This window comes from Alternaria rosae (genome assembly GCF_020736505.1).
Source record: "Alternaria rosae strain MPI-PUGE-AT-0040 chromosome Unknown BKA58scaffold_4, whole genome shotgun sequence".
NCBI lineage: Eukaryota > Fungi > Ascomycota > Dothideomycetes > Pleosporales > Pleosporaceae > Alternaria > Alternaria rosae.
In genome coordinates, this window is record NW_025763573.1 from 477,425 (window position 1) to 498,007 (window position 20,583).

Consider the following 20,583-nt stretch of genomic DNA (forward strand, 5'->3'; position numbering starts at 1 on the left):
GAACTATCCCAGACACGTCGTAAATTTCGAACCAATCACACAACACAAGTACGGAACCTCATATTCGTATCCAATTTCTGCAAGTAGCGAGGTGGCTTTGTATTACCAGACGCCCCAGTGGTGCAAATCCCAGATCGTTACCACACAACGTCCGCAACAGTGGAGTACGAAAAACACTTCCTCGCGCACAGAACCCAAACTAAACATCTTCCAAACCCTCATCACACATAGACAAGAACGATGGCGTACGCAATCCCGTCCAGCTCCCTCCGCATAATAGCAGCAACAGCCGCCCCCTGGCTAACAGAACACCCCAAACTGAACCTCACCAATATCACTATCGAAACTACATCCAGCGTGTCCAGTTCAACATCCATATCCAACTACGCATCACCACCACTACCATCAACTCCAACGACCACCCTCTCACACATTCCCTCCATCACGCAAAACACCTGGCGAAACTGCGCTCCCCAGGAACCCGCTTACGGTGCCACGCCCGTAGAAGACAATATGTGGTCTTTTTACTCCTCACCTCTCATCCGCGAGCCTGCTCTCAACGCCACCACACCAGACATATACTCTCTGTCCTTCCAAGGCGCAAACGCTTCGTATGCCGGAAAGACGTATCTGGGTCATTACGAGCTGCATTCGTATGATACGAGTGAATGTGCAAGGAAGTGCGATGCTTGGGGCGTCGATCTGAACACCAACACCAATCCCAATCCCAATCCCAATCCCAATCCCAATCCCAATCCCAATCCCAATCCCAATCCCAATCCCAATCCCAACAATACACCTCAGGAGTCATCAGCACAATCGTCCACCCCAAGCGACCAAACTCCGAAATCTCCTCTTCTCATCCCCACACCGCCCCCACAACCCCAAATCTGCAATGGCTTCAACCTGTATTTCGAGCGCTCGCCGAGTATCTATCTAGGACCAAAATGTCAAGACGCAGCCAGTCGCACGATAATCAAATGTGCGCTTTGGGGTGAGGGGGTTGAGGAGGAAGGCGCCACGAATACGGGGTATACGGAGTGGGACTTTAGAGTTGTTATTGCGGGGTCGAATGGGTATAGACTGGGAGAAGAGAAGGCGCAGGCGAAGGTGGAGAAATCGGAGGGGGTTAAGAGTGTGGGCAGGAGTGTGGTATGGAGTGGAGGGTTGGTGGTTTCGGTAGCTGTCATGATAGGGGAACTCGTGGGAAGGGGTATCGGGTTTTGAGAAGGAAGATGGAGGTATGCGGGTAGCTGGTCGTTACACAAGATGAAACACCACGGACCAGACTTAGGTCATTCTCTGAACGCAGCTGAAGAGGACTCTCGGGTATCATTTGGGTCTATTGTGACCTACGTTCCTATGTACAAATACAATTACTGCTCCCCGTTCATCAAAGACGCTAGAAGCGCGGGACATAAGTACCAACCGCTTTTCAAGGCCCGTATTTCCAAACGCCGTAATGTGCACAAAACATGCTTCTACTAGAAGGCATAGAGACCCCGCATGTTCCAGATCGCTTCATCAATCATGCTGGGGGTCCACTCGGCACCCGTCATCTGCCCAGCAATGCTCTCTCGCTTGTCGCGCGACAGTACTAAGAAGCGCTCGATGAGATCACCATCAATCACGCTCTTGACGGGCGCAAAATAGCTGCGGAAGGCGAGATGATCACGACCAGACAACGGCTTATCGTCCGACCGAAGTTGGAGCTCCAGTTGCTGGAACATCTTGTGTTGTCGGCGGGAGTTGAAGGGGATAAGCGCACCAAGAGTACCTTGGAGACCGGCCCAGAAGACGATGCGCTCACCACCTGATAGGAGGACAGTCTTCTGTATCGAAACAGGAATGTCGTTCGTGAAGTAGTGTGCGATGAGGTCAAGACGGTTCGGTGTACCACCCAGGTAGCCCTTGTCTACTAGTAGATCGGAGCCGTCGGGCGATTCATCTGAAGACTCGGAAACCTTCTGGGGGCAGCGCACAAGCCAAATGTTGCCGAATTTGTCACCACCGACGGTAGTGTCGTAGTCCAGCATTTCAGATGCGGAGGTATGACGGGCAATAGTGTCATCCACGAAAGGTATGAGACGGTTGGGATGGACTTGATCCTTGTGCACAACGTATGTGACGGATTGTGCCTGGTCGGAAACAACCAGTCGACTGCCCTGAGTCTTGAGGTCGGTAATACGCGTCGCTACGCAGTTCGGAGCCTGCGCTTTACGAAGAACAGACTTCATACCACAGTCGTAAAGACACAAGTGGCGACCAACACCAGCGATGAGCTTTCCTTTGAATGCAAGTAGCGCTAGAGGCGGATCGCTGACCTCAGTTTCGTGGAAGAACTCCAGCTCCCGACCAGTGGGGTTGATCTTGTACACTTGGATAGAGGCAGAGGTGTAGTTGAAGGGGCTGAAGCTCAAGTCTTTAGCAGTGCCGACAGCTAGGAATGCTTCGTCCCCGCGGCTCTCGAAGAAAACCAGAGCAGCACTGACAAGTGACTGGTTGCCGTTGAGCTCCACTGTATGGGTGACGGTCTTCTCGCTCACAGGATCGACAACTTGGATGCAAGATGCCCAACTGCCCTGAGCCCTTGGGTATCCAAAGTCGATCGCTGGAAGCTCGTCGCCATCAGTTGTGCCGTTTGCCGCATCGCCATTGGCCTCCTCGGTCTCCATAGAGCCATTGGTACCGTCAGTCTCTTCCTTCTTTAAGCCCGCATGTGCGATCAGCTGTTGGCGTCTATCGGCGCTTATAGTGTTGTTGTCGCTCTGGATTACGTAGAACACACCCTGGTCGTGCCATCCGACCATCTTGCGTGGGGTGTACTTGAGGGGAATGTTCTCGTAGGTCGTGTTGTCCGTCAAGTCGTTGAAGGTGAAAATTCTGTTTCGTTAGCAACTGTTCATCTGTGTTGTAGTTTTGACAAAATTGAGTTGATGACTGCTTTCAGTAGGAACAATTGGAAAAATCTGTTAACCCTCATAGTGTTTAGAGTTATTAAAACATAGTCTTCATCATTGCAGTTGAGTGAAAGAAATGGGGTGTGCTTACCGTAACTCATTAGCGCTGACACAGATGATTCCCTTGAACTGAGAACCATCAAAGTTCCAAGCGGACTTGAATGGGATGTAGTTCAAGGGTGTCAGCTGCAATACTCCGGTCCGGGGATGGGTGTAGCCTAGCCATGGCCTGGAGGTCATTGCGAGGATAGCAGGTTCGCCAGCAACAGTCACCTTTGCAAACTTGATAGGCTCAGGACCAAGGAAGCGCCTCCGGGTGTCGCCGATGTCTCCAGTCATCTCATCCAGCACTGATCGGATGTAGACACCACTTCGCAGACCAATGTGCAAGAACTGGCTGTAGCCGCGGGGCGACTTGTCTGTCATGAGGTTGATGGTCAGGTCGCTCGGCGGCGATGTAAGAGCTTGAACAGAGATACTCCGCAGGATGTTTCCTTCCATGTCTGGACTCAGGTTGAATATCCGGACGGTCTGGTCGCTGCAGCCGACAGCCAAGAAGAAAGCTCGCACGCTACCCTCAGGGACATCAGGCATTGCCAGGCAGTTGATGGTGCTGTCCAGGGCAATCTCCTCCTCGGCCATAGCAAGTGATCCATCTGAGTCGCACTCGAAGTACAGGATTTGACCTGAACTCAACGCGATGGCAACTTGACGGTTGTTGGTGGCGCAGGCTACAATGGTACGGTGGGCCGGGGGTTGCCAATCAGTCAGACTAGCATGTGTCGCGCTCGCATCTTCATTGGGAAATTGGATACCCTGAATGTGGCGGATACCCTTGGGATGAATCTGAATGATACAATCCTCACCGAACTGTTGCACACCGAGCGTGTTCGTGTCTGGGAGGAAGCCAGTATTAGAAGCTTCCTCCACGTCATCGCCGATCTTTAGGACCAAGGTTCTGCTGTGGAGGCACATCACAATGAGGGTGTCCGTCTCGTCTTCGCTGGTGAGCTTTGTAGTCCAGACATCGGAAGCGTTCTGCGGCAGAGGCGACTCGATTAGGTCCAGTACCTCCAAAGCATTCCTGGTGGTGCGGAACGAGCTTCGGCCGCCTGTGCCGTTGATCGTGTAAACCTGTGGCGCATCTTCGAGAGCAGGGTTGGCAACTTCCATACCCATGATCGGGTTGAGACTAGCCATCGACTCTACCGCAGTGAGGTTGACCAGGGCCCGAGGACGGAAGAAAGGAGGTGCGAAAGCAGTCTCAGGATCGACAGGGAACTGGTCGCTCTCGAAGACAGGGTCCTCCGTCTCGTCTCCCAATGACTCCAGCTCGTACAGGATGCGGTCCCCGGATTCGCAGGCAGCATACACGAAACCTGCCCTGAGAATGCAGATGCTGGTGACGACAGGAATAGTATCGAAGTATTTAATCTTGATCTTGTCGACCGTGCCGTTGGTGGCCTCTACGGTGAGCTTGAAGACGTCGCCATCCTCCGTTTGTAGAAGGTAGAAGAAATCACCGCCCTTGAGGGAGTATAGGGTACCAGCGACAATCATGCGCTTGCGATTGGGATCTTCCGTAGCTCCCTCACGGCGGGGAATGGCCAGTCGGTGGACGCTCGATTTGTTGTTGAAGATGCGGCGGTAGGTGATGCTGTCTTCTCCACAGCACAAGACACCACTTGGGGCGTTCGGACCTCCTGGAACCCGGAAGAGGGTATTGGCGGTCCGATCCACTGGCTCTGACCACTTCCGGACGATGTGGTTCAGACCAAGATCCAGCTCGTAGTATACCAGCTCCTTCTTGATCTCGTCGTACGCTTCACCGGTAGGGTCGGTCTCAGAGTTGGAGTAGTCGACCTCCAGAGTAGCGAACATGGGGTTGTCGTATCCGACATCTAGTCCGATGAGGCAGTACACTAGCGTCTGTGGCTTGTGTGCCTCTAGCGGTGAGGAGATGGCGATGTCCGTCTGACCACTTCGGGTGAGAATGTAGACAAGCTTGTTCTTCTCCGTCGAGGCGATCATGATAGCGCGCCCTTTCGGGTCGGCTGCCAGATACTCGCCCGGCACTACGCGTCGTATTCCAGACTTGCCGAACGTCTCGAAATGGACCGTCTTGAAGGTGTGCTCATCTGGCATATACTCATACGTGACTAACCGCCCTGAGTCGGTGGTTATGACGATATGGTCTGACGGAGTCAGCAGAGGTTCTTAGTAATTACAGTCCAGTCCACCGCGGGCTCAGGGAGCTGGGAGCTCGAAGGTGTCGTGTGCTTTGAAAATCACTATACTGCTTGTAGCGGGGAAGTAGGACTGACATACCTTTTGTGCCACCCGCGATCCTGAACTTGGCTATGCGACGAATGATGCCAAAGACATCCTGCGAGTAGAGCTCTTGGAAGCCCTTCTGCCGCCGCGAGACCTCTAAGATAGCTAGCCGTGAGCCGCTCGCGGTGAGAATTTGCTGCTTTCCGTTTCCGAGAAAGTCGCCGGAGATGGCGTCCTGGGTGGCTGTGGGCTGCTTCACCGTCAAGGCGTACAGGGACATAGAGGAGAAGCTCGTCATGATGGGCGGCGGTGGGCGCTGGCCCAGTTACTCTCGTCGCGTCGAGGTCTTAAGCGCGTGTGTGAAAAGCTCAAAATTAAGTCGCCACAATCGAAAGGAATGCTTGAGCTTGTAGAGTGTAGTGCGCGCCAGTGTCAGGCAGCGCGGCTGAAGAGTTGCTGGCGCAAATTGTCGAGGCTCGTGAGAAAGATTTACGCGCGAAGAGGCCAGAGCTTCTCGGCCTAGTGTCGGTCCGCCCTGGCCAATTGGTGGGATGGGCCCCACTAAAATTTCATGTCGCAAAGTCCTCGAAGGCGCATACGGACGACGCCCTCACAAACTGGCACAGTCACGACACCCGTATATACACCATGAAGCGCAAAGTTGGCGCCCTAGAGAAGCTCGAGTCGGACCATGCGGCACTTCGATTCAAGCTGAAGCGAGACCCCCAATCGTACAGAGACGACTTCGAGCAGCAGTACCAGCAGTACCGAACTCTCCTCGACCTGTTCCTTGCCGACCCGAGCACCTCAGACAGCGGTCTGGTTGCCCTGAAGGATCTCATTGAGTTCGTCTCGCATACCTCGGACCTCTACCCCGATGTCGCATCAGAGTTTCCCAGGGATCTGGAGCTATTGCTCACCCACCATGAGGTGCTCGAGTACGACCTGAGGGACAAGATTGTCGGCGCATACTGCTTGCTCAAGCGGAAAGAAGTCATAGACTCCGTCAAGCTCCTCAACACACTGTTCCCTCTCCTTGTGGCGACGAACAGCAAGAGTCTGCGACAACTGCTCTATACCAAGATTATCTCAGATCTACGTTCGTCCAACACAAAGGCTGTGAACCACAAGCTCAACAAGTCTATGCAAACAGCACTTTACAAGTACGCAGTATCTTCCCAATGTCGGGCATTGTCAACTAACTGTCCCAAGTCTCTTAGAATCCGACACCTCCTCGCCGAAGGGCATCTGGGCCGTGAAGATCACCAGAGAGCTTTGGAAACGACAAATATGGACAGATGCGCGCGCCGTCGAAGTCATGCGCCTGGCAGCGCTGAGCGACAACGAAAAGACCATTTCGGGTGGCCTCAGGTTCTTCCTCGGTGGTGACCAGGAGCGAGAAGCTGCCGCCGAGGAGAGCAGCGATGACGACAACGATGTAGACATTTCGAAGCTGAAGCACGCCGCTGGTATCAACAAGAAGAGCAAGAAGAAGGCCCGCGACATCAAGTCCGCAGCTGCCACTCTCAAGAAGAAGGCAAAGAAGAAGAATGCACCGCACCCCCTCAACTTCAGTGCCCTTCACCTTCTCCACGATCCTCAAGGCTTCGCCGAAACTGTCTTTTCGAAGCACATCCAGAACACCAAGAACAAGCTTGCTTTTGAAACCAAGCTGCTGGCATTGCAGCTTGTCACTCGTCTTGTTGGATTACATCAGCTCACAGTCCTCCCACTATATTCATACTTCCTGAAGCACCTCACCCCTCGACAAGCCTCAGTCACCACTTACCTGGCATGCTTGGCGCAAGCGACACATCCCTATGTACCACCAGATGTACTTGAGCCGCTTGTGCAGAAGATTGCGAACGAGTTCGTGTCAGAAGCATCAGCCTCTGAGGTCGCGGCGGCAGGTCTGAATGCCATTCGTGAGATATGCGCACGTCAGCCGTTGGCCATGACGGATACTCTGCTTCAGGACTTGGTTATGGTAAGTTTGCTCCTCACATCTTGGTAGTATCCTGTATACTGACTCTTCTTAGTACCGTAAATCGAAAGACAAGGGCACAATGATGGCCGCCAAAGGTCTCCTCTCCCTCTACCGCGAAGTCGGCGCCGACCTCCTCAAGAAACGCGATCGTGGCAAGGACGCGACAATGGGCATCCGCGCTGGTACTATCAAGGAACGTCGCTATGGTGAAGAAGCTATTGGAGAGGTTGAGGGCATCGAGCTGCTCGAGAAGTGGAAGGAAGAGGAACGCAGGAAGAAGCTTATAGAGGCTGGTCTGGATCCTGACGCAGACAACGGTGATGTCGAGCTGGATGATGAGGACGACTGGAAGAAGTGGGACGTGGAGAGTGAAGGTGACAGCGACGATTCAGGCGGCTGGATCAATGTCGAGAGCGACGGCGAAGATATCCAAATCAGCGACTCCGAAGACGAAAAGGAGAAGAAGGAAAGACCCGCAAAGAAGGCCAAGCTCGACAGCGCAACCCCCGGTCCATCAAAAGACGACAAGGAAAACTCCAAGAGCGCCGAACCAGAAGCCAAGTCCCTATCCAAACTCCTCACAACCACCATCCTCACCCCTGCCGACCTCAAACAACTCCAAGCCCTCCGCGCCTCCAGCACAATAACATCCTCCCTCGCCTCCTCCTCCAAGCGCGCCCAACTCCTCGCTGCCCGCCACGCCGACGAAGCTATCACCGCCGAAACCATTGAACTCGCCGCGAAGATCGGCAAGAAGAACACCAAAGAGGAGAAGATCGCTCTTGCCAGGGCAGACCGCGAGACGAACCACACTTCCAAAGCAGCGAAGCATCAGGCAAAGAAGGCGGAAGAGGGTAAGAGTACGACGAACAAGGAGAAGGCGCGTAAGAAGAACTTCCTCATGACGCTGGGTAAGGCGAGGTTTAAGAATAAGAGGAGTTTGGGTGATGTTAAGAAGACGATGCAGGGACATGTGGAGAGGAAGAAGAGGGGTGGTAAGAGGGGAAATAAGGGAAATTAAGTTGGGTTGTAGATGGACGGGTCGGTGAGGTTTATGTTGAGTTATGCATTTTTATGTGTTAGATGGATTGAAAATGGCACGTTCTTCCATGAGAGACGAATGGAAAAGGGAAAAGTAACTTGATACCCACATAGAATTTGGATCATGAAATATGAGTTATCCCGTTCTAAGTAGTCCTAGGACCTAACATGATGCCGGGAATCGCACCTTCAACGCCCATCCCGCTTTCTTTTCGCCACTTGCCCCAGGTAATCATACAAGGGAATGCTGTCCCTCATGTTACATCGAACTTACATGTACATTCTGCCCAGATGCCCCTCAGCTCCCAACAGGACGGACGTACTCTTGTCTCGTTGTATAGCACCAGCATTCACATCACCCCATGACCCTTATTCCTCCACAGTCTGTGTCGGAACAATCTCCGCTTCAGCTTCCCCGCCCTCACCAGCAATGCGTCGTTCAAAGCGGAAAACTGGCCTTCGGGTACGCAAGTCGCTTGAGCTTTCACTGTGGAAGCTGCGTGAAGCGTCGCCGTTACTAGGGACTTGGAGTTCGCCGGCCTCAGAGGTGCGAGCAGGTTGTAGAAAGGTGATATGCTTGCTGCGGTGAGAAGAAGGCTCGCGATTGCCATGTTGAGAAGAAGCGTCATCCTTTGTAGTTGGTGTGACCGGAGAGCCGGCGTAGCGGGGAGGTAGTTTGATGGGAGTTCTCAGGTCTTTGGAAGGAGTATACGGGTGACTCGTGTAGATCATACTCCTGGGGTTATCCTTGGCCACCTTCGACATCTGGTTGAGTGTCTGGGGTGCTCCTCGTTGAATAGGTGTGATGAGAATACCCTTGTGCCTCGTCGACGTTGCTCCCGGATCCGAGATCGACTGTCGTCGGGTTTTGACGACAGTGTGGTCAGTGCCAATCTTTTTGTGAATATCATGGCGATGCCTTGTCGCACTCGAAAGCATACTCGTGGGAGCAGCTACCTTTCCATCAGAGGTGCTTGCTACCGGTGATGATGCAGGTGCGACTGCGAACGCATCCACGACACCATGCCCTGTACCATCTTGCCACATGTCGGCATCGGCGGAGAGAACCTGTCGCAATGTATGGTCCTTTTCATTCTGAATCCTCATTGTAGGAGTGGTGGTAGACTGTGGGTGGCTCGCCAGACTGGCAGCACCATCACTGTTGCTCTTCATTCGCTTGCGCGAGTTCTGCGAGTCGGTCTCCATCCAAGCAGTCATATATTGATTCTGAATTTGAACCATCATCGATATATCATTCTGTAGACCCTTCTTGTCTGTAGAGTAAATATAGACTTGTAACAAGGATGTGATAAGTGAGGTGTGCTCAATGAGATGACTGACGAGGAGATTGGGATCTGGGTCTGGATGTACCGTTGGCCTGTGATTTCTATGTTGGTGAACGTTATCTGCCCTGGATGCACGTGTGACATTCAATTGAGTAGTTGAACAGCTCGATTGCGGTCGAGCGTGCCGCTGGTATTCTCTGGCTTCATCATCGCTGGTTTCAGCAAGGTCAGCATCGACCAGCTTCCTCTTCTGTGGCGAAGTTCGTGAGTACTCTTGGATGTGATGGACAGCTCGCCTACGGAGCGAGTTTTCGTTCTGAGAGGGAATCACTGGATAGCTATATGTGCTAGAAGGAACTTGGACATGATAGTGTTGCGCAAATGATGGGTGATAATGTGGCGCGTGTTGCGCAAGGACCGGCGCGGACAGTGGATATTGTACTTCAAAAGGTACATTGAGCGTGTGCCGTCCCCATGCTGCGTTTGGACTGGTATCGGGCGCTGCAGTGATCTTCGCGCTTATCATGCGATAGATATCATGGCTCTGGTGCCCCGTGAATGTGCTGCCGTTCGCAGGCATGGCTGCCAATGCCGGTCTGGAGACACCGTAGCTGTACAGTTCCCTATATCCGTTGCCGATGAATTGATGCGGTTCCGACAGCTTTTTGTGTTTCTGTCTGCGCTTCGGCGCTCGCGTTGCTCGCCGTGGAGGTGATGAAGTCTCGTTGACAATGATCGGGTTGTGGCTGCTGCCGCTCATGTTTGCGGAAGGCTTTGGTGCGAGCCTTCGCAGGGCGGAGGAAACAATTCGATCGGTGGGGTCAGTTGAGCCTTGTCGTTTCTTCGGCGTCATGATGGTGAGTACCTCTGGAGACTCGCCGGTGCTTGGTGACGTGAGACTGAGATCATGCTCACTAATATTGCCGGAGAGGGCCATTTTAGGAGGAGTGCTTGGGACTTTTCGCTTCTCCGGGGCTATCTCAACCTGCTTGACGCTGGGAACGATAATATGTATAGTGTCGCTTGCCTGTCGGAGTGGCCTGGACCGTCCAGTGCCAGCCGTGGCTTGCTCTGCGTTCGCAATGCCTCGCCGAGTGGAGACCATATTGTTCACTGTTTGTCTTGGTTCGTCAGATCCTCACCGCTCACTTAATTCTGGAGTCTTCTCACCAGTTCCGAACTATCACGTCGCCGAATTGGTACAGCACTGTGCCGGATTAGGGTGGTGAAGATGAGAACGTAATCTCTGAATACTCTCCTTTTATCGATGAGGTGAAGTAGAGCAGAGCGACAATAGTGGCGAAGACCTGAATGGGAAAATGAAGTGATGAGTCGCAAACAAAGATGTGATGTTGCCTACGTGTATATAGAAGGTGCACTATGTTTGGGAAGGGACATCCACTGTTTGAGAGGAAGCCGCGACGCACTGCGATCAACAGCGAGAACGAAATCTCAGCATGACACATCGTAAAGGAAGAAAAGTGGGACTTAACGACAAGAGAGGGAAAAGGAATGACAATGGTACCTCATGCGCTCGCCATTGGTGCCTCGCGCGGCTACTCTCATGCTGCGGTCAGAAACGCGCGAAGTTTGACCAGCTCTTTCACATCATCCACATCGTTGACGACGCGATCGATAGCACCATTATCCCAAGCGATGCCATGCCAAAGCAGCACACCCACATCTCTCATCACTCTCACGTCGTCCATTCGAGCTTCCAACTCCGGTACGGCGTCAATCAAGCGCGCCCAAAACAGCTCACGAAGTTCCATCGCACCGTTGAGGTAGGACCATTTGGGCGCAGATTCGGGGAGAGCTGGTGATATATCCCCGAGGAGATGCTCGAGTCCGTACAGGCAGGTCCCGAAAGGTAAGTACTCCGCCTCTGCCCAGTCTACCAAGCCTGTGATCTCCCAGGTGTTGTGGTCGATCAGAATATTGGACGGGATTAGGTCCCCATGATTGAGTACTACTGGGTAGTCTTCCATTCGCTTTATCGCGCGCATTGTCTCTCTCGCTCTTTTGCGTAGACATGCGTCTGGTAGCTCACTAGCCAGCCTTTCAAGTCTAGAAATGAGCGTTGAGCCGACTTTGCCGCGACACTGAGCGAGCATCGATGGACGCTCATCCATGGGTGAGTCGGCTCGTACCGTCCTGATTATACAGTGTACTTTTTGTGGTGAGCGCCAGCTTTGTACAATAAGATCCGCGAAACTTGTGACGAGGCGCTCTAGCTGCTTTCCTGCGCTGGCATCGAGTGAGTCTTGATGTCGTAGTACTCGGCTCAGCGGCGTGCCATCAAACTTTTCCATCTCATATGCGCATATGCCTCTGGGTAGTGCTAAATCCAGATCCTTGATGGTTGGGGCCAGTTTTGGATACGTCATGCTAGCAGCGCGTCCGATATCGAGGTCGAGGGCGTGCTGCGGCGGCCGAAACTGGACGATGAGAGTGGATACATATTCACATTTCACGTCGGCGGTAGCCTGACGTTGCGTGTCTTTCTCCGCAAAAGCGACTTTTGATGGCGTAACCAGAAGGGTGTAGCTGCAATAACCCTGTTCCTCAAACTCTTCCACTACACAGTCTCCGTAATGATCTCGCACAGCTCTTATACATATCTCCCTGTCCTCCAAATGCAATTCGAAGCGATTCCAAAAGTTTGGGGACGTCATCGATGGTGCAACCCGAATGTGTTTAGGACGAAGGCTCGAAAACTCGAGCCCTGTCGCGAGTTTGAGGCGACACGTATCATCCCGTCTCGCGTCATCTGTGACATTCTGCCGTAAGCCCTGTCGCGATCCATAAGAGAACTAGAAACCAAATGGTGTGTTGCACGCCGTCGTGGTTCGCTGGGATTTTGCACGTGGAAGTTGGCGTGGGAGGAAGCAACGAAGGAAGCGGGGATGTGGGGTGAACAGTCGCTCGCACGTAAGCGGACGAGGCGTCGTCGCAATCTTCTCCACTCTCCCCATCGTGCCAGCCTAGTCGGAGGGTCGAACGCTACTCGGTCATGGCGGAAGAGCCGACAGTGCTTCTACAGTCTGACGGGCTCCAGCCTGGCCATGACATCTTTTGCACACCCCATAACGACGCGGTCCTTACGAGTAGCCTGTACTCAGACCTGGATGTTGCGCAGCAAGAGATCTGCCTTGTCTAACTCTGGCCTGGCACTGAAGACGACCCTATCGAATGCACACTACTCCCGGGTGCACCTTTGCTCGATCTGAAAGGACAATACACGGCTCCATCATACTGCGCTGGCTCTGCAAAGGATACAGAGCCCATAATTCTCAACGGTACGCCCTTCAATGTGTTCGCAAATCTGGCACATGCTCTGAAGGAAGTCCGTCACTCCTGGAGAGCTACATACGGCGACAGGGTGTGTCTACTGTGGATCGATCAAATCTCGATAAATCAGTACGATATCAACGAGAGATCACATCAGGTTCGGTTCATGCGCGAAATCTACCAGTATGCAGAACAATTCCTCGTTTGTTTATCGACCGAGGAGACCGATCCGAGAGGCATGAATTGGCTCATTCAGCTAGCGAGAGACGTCCACTCCCGTGGGGTTGACGAGATCCGCGAGACGAAAGACCATCCTATGCTCCATGCCCATTATGGCCGTATAGACGACAAGCACCATGCCGAGGTTGTTGATCGCGATCACCAATATCGCATGATAGATCTCATTTACAAAAACTCAAAAAACGAAGACTTCATAGAAGGGTGGCTCGTTTCACACTCTTGAAACGCGTCGTGGACTTTCGCATGCCTTGCAAGTCGACAGTATCTTGATCGATAGATTAGACAACGTTTCATACGATGATCGATTCCAACGGTACTTCTACGCAACTTCGAGCGGCTTCAGTGGCGGATCCTCCCGTCACTCTCAACGGTACAACAAGGTCTGGGTTTTGAGGGGGTACCAATCGCCGCTAATATTGCGTTTCCGATACGACAATTGCTATCCACTAGTATCAGTTGCAAATTATGCGCCCAACAAACTCGGGGACCGTATTGATATGTGGCTAGGGGTATTGGCACGGTATAAGAAGGAGAAACAGGGAGACTGGCGAGTCATATCTATAACTTAGACAAGGTACTGGCTGCAGACCCAATTCAGTATTTCGACCGTACATGAAGCTTCGCGGTGAAGCTACACAATTCATCAACGCGTGGCACTATAGTCGTGTAGTGTTCACATCCCGCAATCACCGTGTCTCTTCATTCGAAACAATCTCCTGCGTTGTGAGACTACATTGATTCACAGGAACTACACTATGCAGCACTACACCAGCTATACCAGATTCTGCCTGCAATGGGGCGTAATGTACAACAGAGAAGAAACGCACAACACAATCAAATATCTCGAGACGTAAACCTATACATGTACAAGATGAATATCTGCAACGTTCAAACAAAAGGCCAGGCCCACCAGGGTTTTCACGGAAGAAACAAGATCGATGAAGATAAAGTCGTAAACCCAGCGCCTACAATAGCGCACGGGTCCATCGATGCTACGATTCTAGAAACCCCCACCTCCATGCAACCCGCCTATACATCTGCAGGTCTGTCTCCGGAAGATGAGCAGTCTGTCCCATCCCTAGAGGAGCGACAAGCCGGCGAGGATGTTATCATGTCTGACATGCTAGCAGTTATGGAACTAGAGGGCGTGGAAGTAAGTACCCCTTCCACTGAATACATGTGTATGAGCATGGGCGTGGAAGCTAATTCGATTTCAGATGAGTTGAACGAGCAACTCGATGGGTATCAGGCTTCGGACGGATCGGCACATAGCGAGTCTCTGGCAAGTACAGGTTTCGCGGATGACGAGGGAATCGAGAACCCTGAGGAGTGTGCAGAAGACGTCGACTGGCTCGAGGACATTGATGTTGACTTCGACGAGCTTTTCGCATCGGGCTTTTTCGCATCTTTGCCAGATTGCATCTTCGATCACTCCAACGACCCCGACGGAAAATTGGCAGAGATGCTGAAAGAAGTCGACGCATGGAACAAGACGCACAACGGCCCAGATGGATCACCCGAAGAGGATACTCACACCAACACTGCCCCTAACGAATCCTACACACACGCAGTCGACCCATTCACCCCCGAGATCTGCAAAGCAGACCTGATCCGATGTCCTATTCCCATTCCTACACCAGAAACCGACATCCTAGCCCACTTCTCCGAAGAATACGCGCGCTCAATCCGCCTGCTCAAAGTGAAATACCGCTGGTATCACACTTCTCCCTCAGACTGGCATAGAGAAGTCACGACCCTCATCTCCGCCATCGACAACAAAGCCAACGGCCTGGAACCCTGGCTACCGTTGCACAGATGGCTTGCACTGTGCTACCGCCTCATGCAAGGAGTTACCGGGCGCGAGCGCTACAAAACCAAGGATTTTCTGTTGAAGAAACTGGAAGCGATGGCTAGGATGAGGATGAAGGAGAACAAGGTAGCTGTGGTGGAGTTGTTGGAGGCAAAGAGTATGAAGTTGGCGCATGGGGTTTTATGTAGCGTGAAGCGTGAGGTAGATGAAGATTGTGAGAGAAGGGGAAGTCTGCTGTTGGGGACTATTCCGGAATTTACTAATGAATTAGTTGGAGGGTTTTCGGGCAGGTGGTCTTGGGTTGACAGATAGAGACATGTGAATGGGGATTGGACTGAATCTACAAAGAGATAGCGAATGCAGAAATGAGACAGTATGACACCTTTGTGAATTGACCAACTATCCTATCTTTCCTCACCACTTCGGCATCTCCAACATCGAGGAAACTCCCCTCGTCATCCGAACCACCTCCAAAGGTTCGCAACTATTAGACTACACTTCATGATCGTGGTTGACGATCAAAAGCAACAAAGATAGCGCACAAGCTTCGTCATAAACCATGACGTCATAACCCCCAACTCCGAAGAAAGATCGTCAGTCACGAACCCATGAATCTTGAATCCATCACCATAGCTCCCACCGTTCCAATGAACTCCCGGCGAACTCTACCAACCAGTGCGCGATCATGATGGACTATTGTATACACCGATGTACTCTTGGCCTACGCAGTTCTCGCTGATCCCTTTCATCTTATCTGCATCATTCAGTCGCGCATGTTCCGACTTCAACCAAGCTCTCGCTTGGGTGATTTGCGCAACGCATACGATGCCAAGCTATGGGAGCGCAAACTTCCGAAGTGGAAGGAAGCGAATTACTGTGATGAGATTGGTTCGGAAGCCAGCATTCTGTGAGTGAAGGATGCGGATAAACTGACATGCAAATTGAGAGAGTGGAATCCATGTCTTAGTCGACAGGGACGACGTTGCGAGTAAATGAAGAAGACGACAAATTCGTGGAATCTAGGATCAATGTGGTGCTGGGCGAGATGCGCAGAGTTGCGCAGTTTGCTGATCACTGATCGCTCAAAACCTTGCTCTGATCTTCACTGTCAAGGCGCCGATAGCAAATTTCACATTCATGCTTACTGTCCGCAAGGCCCCCGCTTCTTAGTACCCACATCTACCATAGGCGATCTTTACATGAGTTTCAACCGGTCAGACCCTTCTTTCCAGACATGCACAATCAATGTCCCATACACGCCAACACCCTCGCATCGAAACTAGCCCAGCCCACCAAAACGTGGCACAACACCACCATCTCCACACTAACGCATTCGTAAATTCCAAACTGCCGCTCTAAGCCTTTAGAGAGAAAACCTTTTACCGACATCGTAGGGCTGGACCAACGCCACATTCCCTCGCAGCTGAAGAAACAATCGTGACATGGCCATATTCTATCCGCCCGAAGCTACCAGTTAGCCTTCCCGCACCACGCTAGTCGCCACGCTACATCTCTCCGACACCAGCGATTGCTGTGGCGCATCTAGATCCACTTGCTAGCAAATCGTGGAGAGCTGAAAAAAGTAAAATGCAGAATGGGCGGCAGGCGGCTAACGTGAATGTCTGCGCATGTCCAGTGTTTTCGGGTCAGTCATGCTTGGTCGGTGACAGCGATGGGCGCTGGTGGTGTTCGCTTATTTGGCTTAGGAGGCATACATGTCTCAATGATAGGCTGGCAGCATTGATGGGCTTCTACGTGGGCTTTGTTTGCTGACGTTGGGCTGAGACATGGGTGCGATGAAGTGCGGAAACGGACATCGCGATACGCGGTGAGACTGAGTGAAGTTGTTGCCGGCTTGGATATCGTTTGGCAAGCACGGGCGGTCTGGTAGTCTCTGGTCTAGCCACGCGGCAGGTGGACGTCCGGCCCTTCTCTTTGTTAGTGACCGTCCGGCAAGTTTGTCGATCTGAGATGGGGCGCGCGCAACCGAGACAACTTTGAAATGGCAAAGATCTGTGAGGATCTGGACTGAATGAAGATCTCAATGGCGTAGTCGAGCGGGCATCCAGGCTTGTGGGTCTGCGATTGCGCTCACGGCACGGGAGACGGCACCATTGCGGTGAGTGAAGCGCAGGTGCTTCCTCGGCGAAGTGCAGATCAGCAGCATGTGTAAGAAACTGAGAAGACGTTCTGATGTACTGAGGCAGCGATGTGTCATTGATGATTCTATGTAGCCCAAATGCTCACTAGAGCTTTGCGACAAAGGAAATGCAGAAGGGTATATTCGTATGAACAGCATGTGATGTGTCGCACCCCAAACGCCTGGTAATGCAGTTTTGTCGCACTCTGCGACTCGACCATGCCCATGTGTAGCGCCGTATGCAAAGTCCGACAGATGCCGTGATGGTGGAGTACAGCAGGTGAGTCTGTGTTGCCGACTCAGTCTAGAGAGTGGTTTCATGTGCCTTGTGGAACGCCGTTGAAAATCGAGATGGTGAATGCTAGGTCTTCGTTTGCTGATTAGAGGATGACTGCTAGACAATGCTGTCGATGTAGCGAGTGCTCGTAGATGATCATTTGCGGAAGACGCTCATGAAGCTCTTACGTTTGGTCATTCCTGAAGTCGCAGGCCTGTCGGCAGGAATAGGAGGCGGCGCTGGGTGCGCGGCAGAGGCGGACCTCTTGCCGAACTTGGAGAGTATGGGTTCAGACTTCTTGTTGACGATCCTGCTGTCGTCAATCTTCTCGTTGACAGCTACTCCGGAATCACGGGATGCATCGTGAGGAACCTCGGTGGTGACGACTGGTCTTGCGCCATGGTCAGCCTTGGATAGACCACGAGAGAGCTGTATGGTGCTCTTCGCTTTGAATACACCAGATTTGCGCGAGCTCTTGGTCATGGCACGCTTGATGTTGCTACCAGTCTCCTCGGCTTGCTGTCGCTCCAAGCGCTCAATTTCGCCGAGGATAGTCATGCCGTTCGTGGCAAGGCTCTCTTCGGGAATGGGTACGAATTTGACTACGCCACGCTCCGACGCAACGCCGATTGACTCGGCCATGAATGTCTGAATCAGGGCAGCATTGCGTTTGTTGGTCGTGGGTTGCAGTTGCACAGGCAGAGCGTTAATAGTGAGCATGTAGGTGGGCTCGAAAGAACCACCAAGGAGCAGGCACGCTGAGTGGTTGACCGTTATCATGATGGAGGCCTCTGGCCTTTGATAGCGCGTCGAGAGGTGGTGCGAGAGGTCGGTGACCAGGGTGTATTCGTCTTTGATCTACGCCGGGTTAGTGATTTGCCAAAAGAGTGGAGCTCGGCAGAATAACAACTTACGATAACGTTTGTCCGCAGCTCGGCTACAATGGGGGCATCCTTGGTCACACGGTCGCGAGCCGACGACGCCATACCGTCCTTGTAGGAGAATTGATCCTCGTAGAACTGTGCACGCGAGCGCGAAGTCATGGGCCGTAGGGGGCCTACTTCATCCGCGGCGGCACTCGGAGCGCGGTTCCGGGAGTCGTGCTCGATGTCCTGGACCGACTGGGGCGACGATGCAAAAGAGAACTGCGAGTGCGAGGGTGAGAGCTGTCCATTGGCTTTCTCTGGCGACAGGAGGGTGGTGCCTGCCTGTTGGGAAAATGCATTGTTGCCGGAGTATGTCGAGGTGGACGATGGGCGTGACATCTTTGCTTGGGTCGAGGTGGAGTTGTTGACCGAATGGGGCATGACGAGGAAGAGCAAACGATGGGGGATTGAGGATATAAGAGTGACGACCAGGGTTATCTGTCTGGGGCGTCGCGCAGAAAATCCTCAGGACGAGCTGCTATGGGATTTGCCTAGATATGGATAAAGGCGTTGGTGCACATGCAAGAGCGCAGATCCCGGCGCGCTTCTCTATCTTGCAATGTGAGACAGGGTCCGAATTGAGACGCGGTGGCGTTTGGTTATCAGCGCCCTGAAGGAAACGTAAACTGAGAGAGAGTCCGTGGGGAGTCCGTGTATCGATTGACGGTGTGGTGCAAGATGGTGCGGCAGGATTCCAAGTGATGGGCGGTGGCAGTCCTGGGGTTGAGGAATGGATGACGACTGAGCAAACACCCCGCAGTTGCAAAAGGAAGGCACTGGTTGGAGAGATGCAGGAGATGGCCCTGGGCAGCGCACGGCGAACCACTCTATGATATATTCCCATAGTCGCCGCATGCCAGTGCACTTGAGCACCAAGCAGCACCAAGCCTCAAGCATCTCGGGTAGAGCGACAGGGGTGTGGCCTCAAAGTTGCAGCATCATCTGCACACGGGCCAGCCGCCCGCCATGCAGTTTTGGGCGCCTGCACACGGTCGGACTGGGTATCTGACATGAGGCCTGGCTGAAGACGGCTGTGCGCTGCATCCTTATCTGGTTATGCGTCAAGCGTCGGCGACTCCAGCATGATTCAGCTATCAGGAAAGCCATGTTTGCTGCTCCATGAGCGCCACCACCCGCACCTGCCAGCTGCGACGACTGCGCTTTCCTCAGCACTCCCTGTGACTGCCAGTTCAAAATAGCATCGCCCACAAGGGAAAGGGCGACCCCGTCCCCCCTGGTCCAGGACGTTGGCCTCAATCTCAGCGACAACGCAACACCTCTCTGGTCCACTCAATCGAGGTTTGACGCTGGCTCCTAGCCCGCGCACTAACCCCATCGCCGGCCACTCCTCCTACCCCGCCAAACCCAGCCTAGCCTGGAGCCGCTCTTCGTGGACGCTCGCTCCGGAGTCTCGACCTTCGTTTGACGGGCGCGCCTCTCGTGCCATGTCTCTGGCCTACCTGCACTCTTTTGTCAGGAGGTACGCGGGCGGGAAGAAGCAGCATCCGCTACTTTACCTGGAGCCGCCTGGCTTGCACAGCATCGGCGCAGTCACTGGCACATGTCGTGGCCACGTACCATCTCCGCAGTTCGGAGCGCTGCCGAGCGAAGCCATACCAGACTCCAACGCCGACATGGTCACTGATGTGCGTATGCCTTCCACTTCGAGAAAGGCACGACACTGCACGCGTCACAGACCAATCACTGAGACACCCACCGACATTCATCCTTCAATCACTTCCACGCATCATGGGTACCCAAATAATTTGTGTGCAAAGGAGCGGGAGATAAACAGCTGATGCAGGTACTAGTTCTTGTTTGTCCCAGTCTCGACCCCAATGCGACGGGATCTAGCAATCTCCACTTATATTCAATGGACCGTACCTCGATAACGACTCAAGCTATTGCTCCTTCTCTGCCACGTCTGCGTAAGGAATTGGGCGATAGCCAACCGCCCAACTTTGCTCCTACCATGTTCGCTGCGCCTCGACTTTTCCCGAGATGACTGTAACAATCCACAGTAAACCACCACCAATCGGAACGCAGTGCGCAGAAACCTCCCTGGCTTAACAAAATCCTCTTTGTTCGTGGCACAGCTCCATATATGTATTATGTGTCAGGCGCTCTGCACGTCAAGACCCTTTCGAAATGTCTGCTGCCAACGCCGTGTAACAACGTACCCTACCGGCAGCATAGTACCACCTCGATCTCATTTCCCCACAATTGGCTCTCAGCCTCTCAACCAGATAACTAGTCCAACGGCTGGTCTCTTTCTTTGTCTTGATGAGACCGCCTCCCCGCGCCATTACCAAGTCACGATTACATCGACTTCATTAGTCTACATACTCCAT

At 52.9% G+C, this 20,583-nt stretch overlaps 7 protein-coding genes across 7 annotated transcripts; 3 read left to right on the plus strand and 4 right to left on the minus strand.

Moving 5' to 3' along the window:
- BKA58DRAFT_455827 (uncharacterized protein) lies at positions 1-1,279 on the plus strand. The gene has a single exon (XM_046174571.1). The coding sequence runs from the start codon at positions 241-243 to the stop codon at positions 1,225-1,227; it is 987 nt and encodes a 328-aa protein (XP_046025865.1). The 5' UTR covers positions 1-240; the 3' UTR covers positions 1,228-1,279.
- A 39-nt stretch (positions 1,280-1,318) lies between these two features.
- Positions 1,319-5,692, minus strand: BKA58DRAFT_381735 (CPSF A subunit region-domain-containing protein). The gene is made up of 3 exons (XM_046170032.1): positions 5,289-5,692; positions 3,052-5,155; positions 1,319-2,883 (listed from the first exon to the last, which is right to left on the minus strand). The coding sequence occupies exons 1-3, from the start codon at positions 5,530-5,532 to the stop codon at positions 1,485-1,487; spliced, it is 3,747 nt and encodes a 1,248-aa protein (XP_046025866.1). The 5' UTR covers positions 5,533-5,692; the 3' UTR covers positions 1,319-1,484.
- A 137-nt stretch (positions 5,693-5,829) lies between these two features.
- On the plus strand, positions 5,830-8,457 carry BKA58DRAFT_381736 (SDA1-domain-containing protein). The gene is made up of 3 exons (XM_046170033.1): positions 5,830-6,397; positions 6,447-7,221; positions 7,274-8,457. The coding sequence occupies exons 1-3, from the start codon at positions 5,883-5,885 to the stop codon at positions 8,240-8,242; spliced, it is 2,259 nt and encodes a 752-aa protein (XP_046025867.1). The 5' UTR covers positions 5,830-5,882; the 3' UTR covers positions 8,243-8,457.
- Positions 8,458-9,237: 780 nt separating this feature from the next.
- Positions 9,238-10,653, minus strand: BKA58DRAFT_313945 (uncharacterized protein; the record flags this gene model as incomplete). The annotated part of the gene is made up of 1 exon (XM_046167450.1): positions 9,238-10,653. A coding segment is annotated over one exon (1,416 nt), but the record flags the coding sequence as incomplete, so codon positions are not given.
- Positions 10,654-10,885: 232 nt separating this feature from the next.
- On the minus strand, positions 10,886-12,516 carry BKA58DRAFT_142637 (uncharacterized protein). The gene has a single exon (XM_046164622.1). The coding sequence runs from the start codon at positions 12,221-12,223 to the stop codon at positions 11,111-11,113; it is 1,113 nt and encodes a 370-aa protein (XP_046025869.1). The 5' UTR covers positions 12,224-12,516; the 3' UTR covers positions 10,886-11,110.
- A 1,697-nt stretch (positions 12,517-14,213) lies between these two features.
- BKA58DRAFT_468099 (uncharacterized protein) lies at positions 14,214-15,015 on the plus strand (the record flags this gene model as incomplete). The annotated part of the gene is made up of 2 exons (XM_046175092.1): positions 14,214-14,232; positions 14,297-15,015. A coding segment is annotated over exon 2 (474 nt), but the record flags the coding sequence as incomplete, so codon positions are not given.
- A 2,447-nt stretch (positions 15,016-17,462) lies between these two features.
- On the minus strand, positions 17,463-18,571 carry BKA58DRAFT_313810 (Tautomerase/MIF superfamily; the record flags this gene model as incomplete). Its single annotated transcript, XM_046167445.1, has 2 exons — positions 17,463-18,164; positions 18,221-18,571. The coding sequence occupies 2 exons, from the start codon at positions 18,569-18,571 to the stop codon at positions 17,463-17,465; spliced, it is 1,053 nt and encodes a 350-aa protein (XP_046025871.1).
- Positions 18,572-20,583: the final 2,012 nt, after the last annotated feature.

Excerpts from the sequence above, each read along its gene's own strand:
- BKA58DRAFT_381735 (XM_046170032.1), bottom strand. The coding sequence starts at position 5,532 with ATGACGAGCTTCTCCTCTATGTCCCTGTACGCCTTGACGGTGAAGCAG. Across the intron at positions 5,156-5,288 it reads GATCGCGGGTGGCACAAAAG|ACCATATCGTCATAACCACC; the intron begins GTATGTCAGTCC and ends TGACTCCGTCAG. Across the intron at positions 2,884-3,051 it reads GTCAGCGCTAATGAGTTACG|AATTTTCACCTTCAACGACT; the intron begins GTAAGCACACCC and ends CTAACGAAACAG.
- BKA58DRAFT_381736 (XM_046170033.1), top strand. The coding sequence starts at position 5,883 with ATGAAGCGCAAAGTTGGCGCCCTAGAGAAGCTCGAGTCGGACCATGCG. Across the intron at positions 6,398-6,446 it reads ATGCAAACAGCACTTTACAA|TCTCTTAGAATCCGACACCT; the intron begins GTACGCAGTATC and ends AACTGTCCCAAG. Across the intron at positions 7,222-7,273 it reads TGCTTCAGGACTTGGTTATG|TACCGTAAATCGAAAGACAA; the intron begins GTAAGTTTGCTC and ends GACTCTTCTTAG.
- BKA58DRAFT_142637 (XM_046164622.1), bottom strand. The coding sequence starts at position 12,223 with ATGACGTCCCCAAACTTTTGGAATCGCTTCGAATTGCATTTGGAGGAC.
- BKA58DRAFT_455827 (XM_046174571.1), top strand. The coding sequence starts at position 241 with ATGGCGTACGCAATCCCGTCCAGCTCCCTCCGCATAATAGCAGCAACA.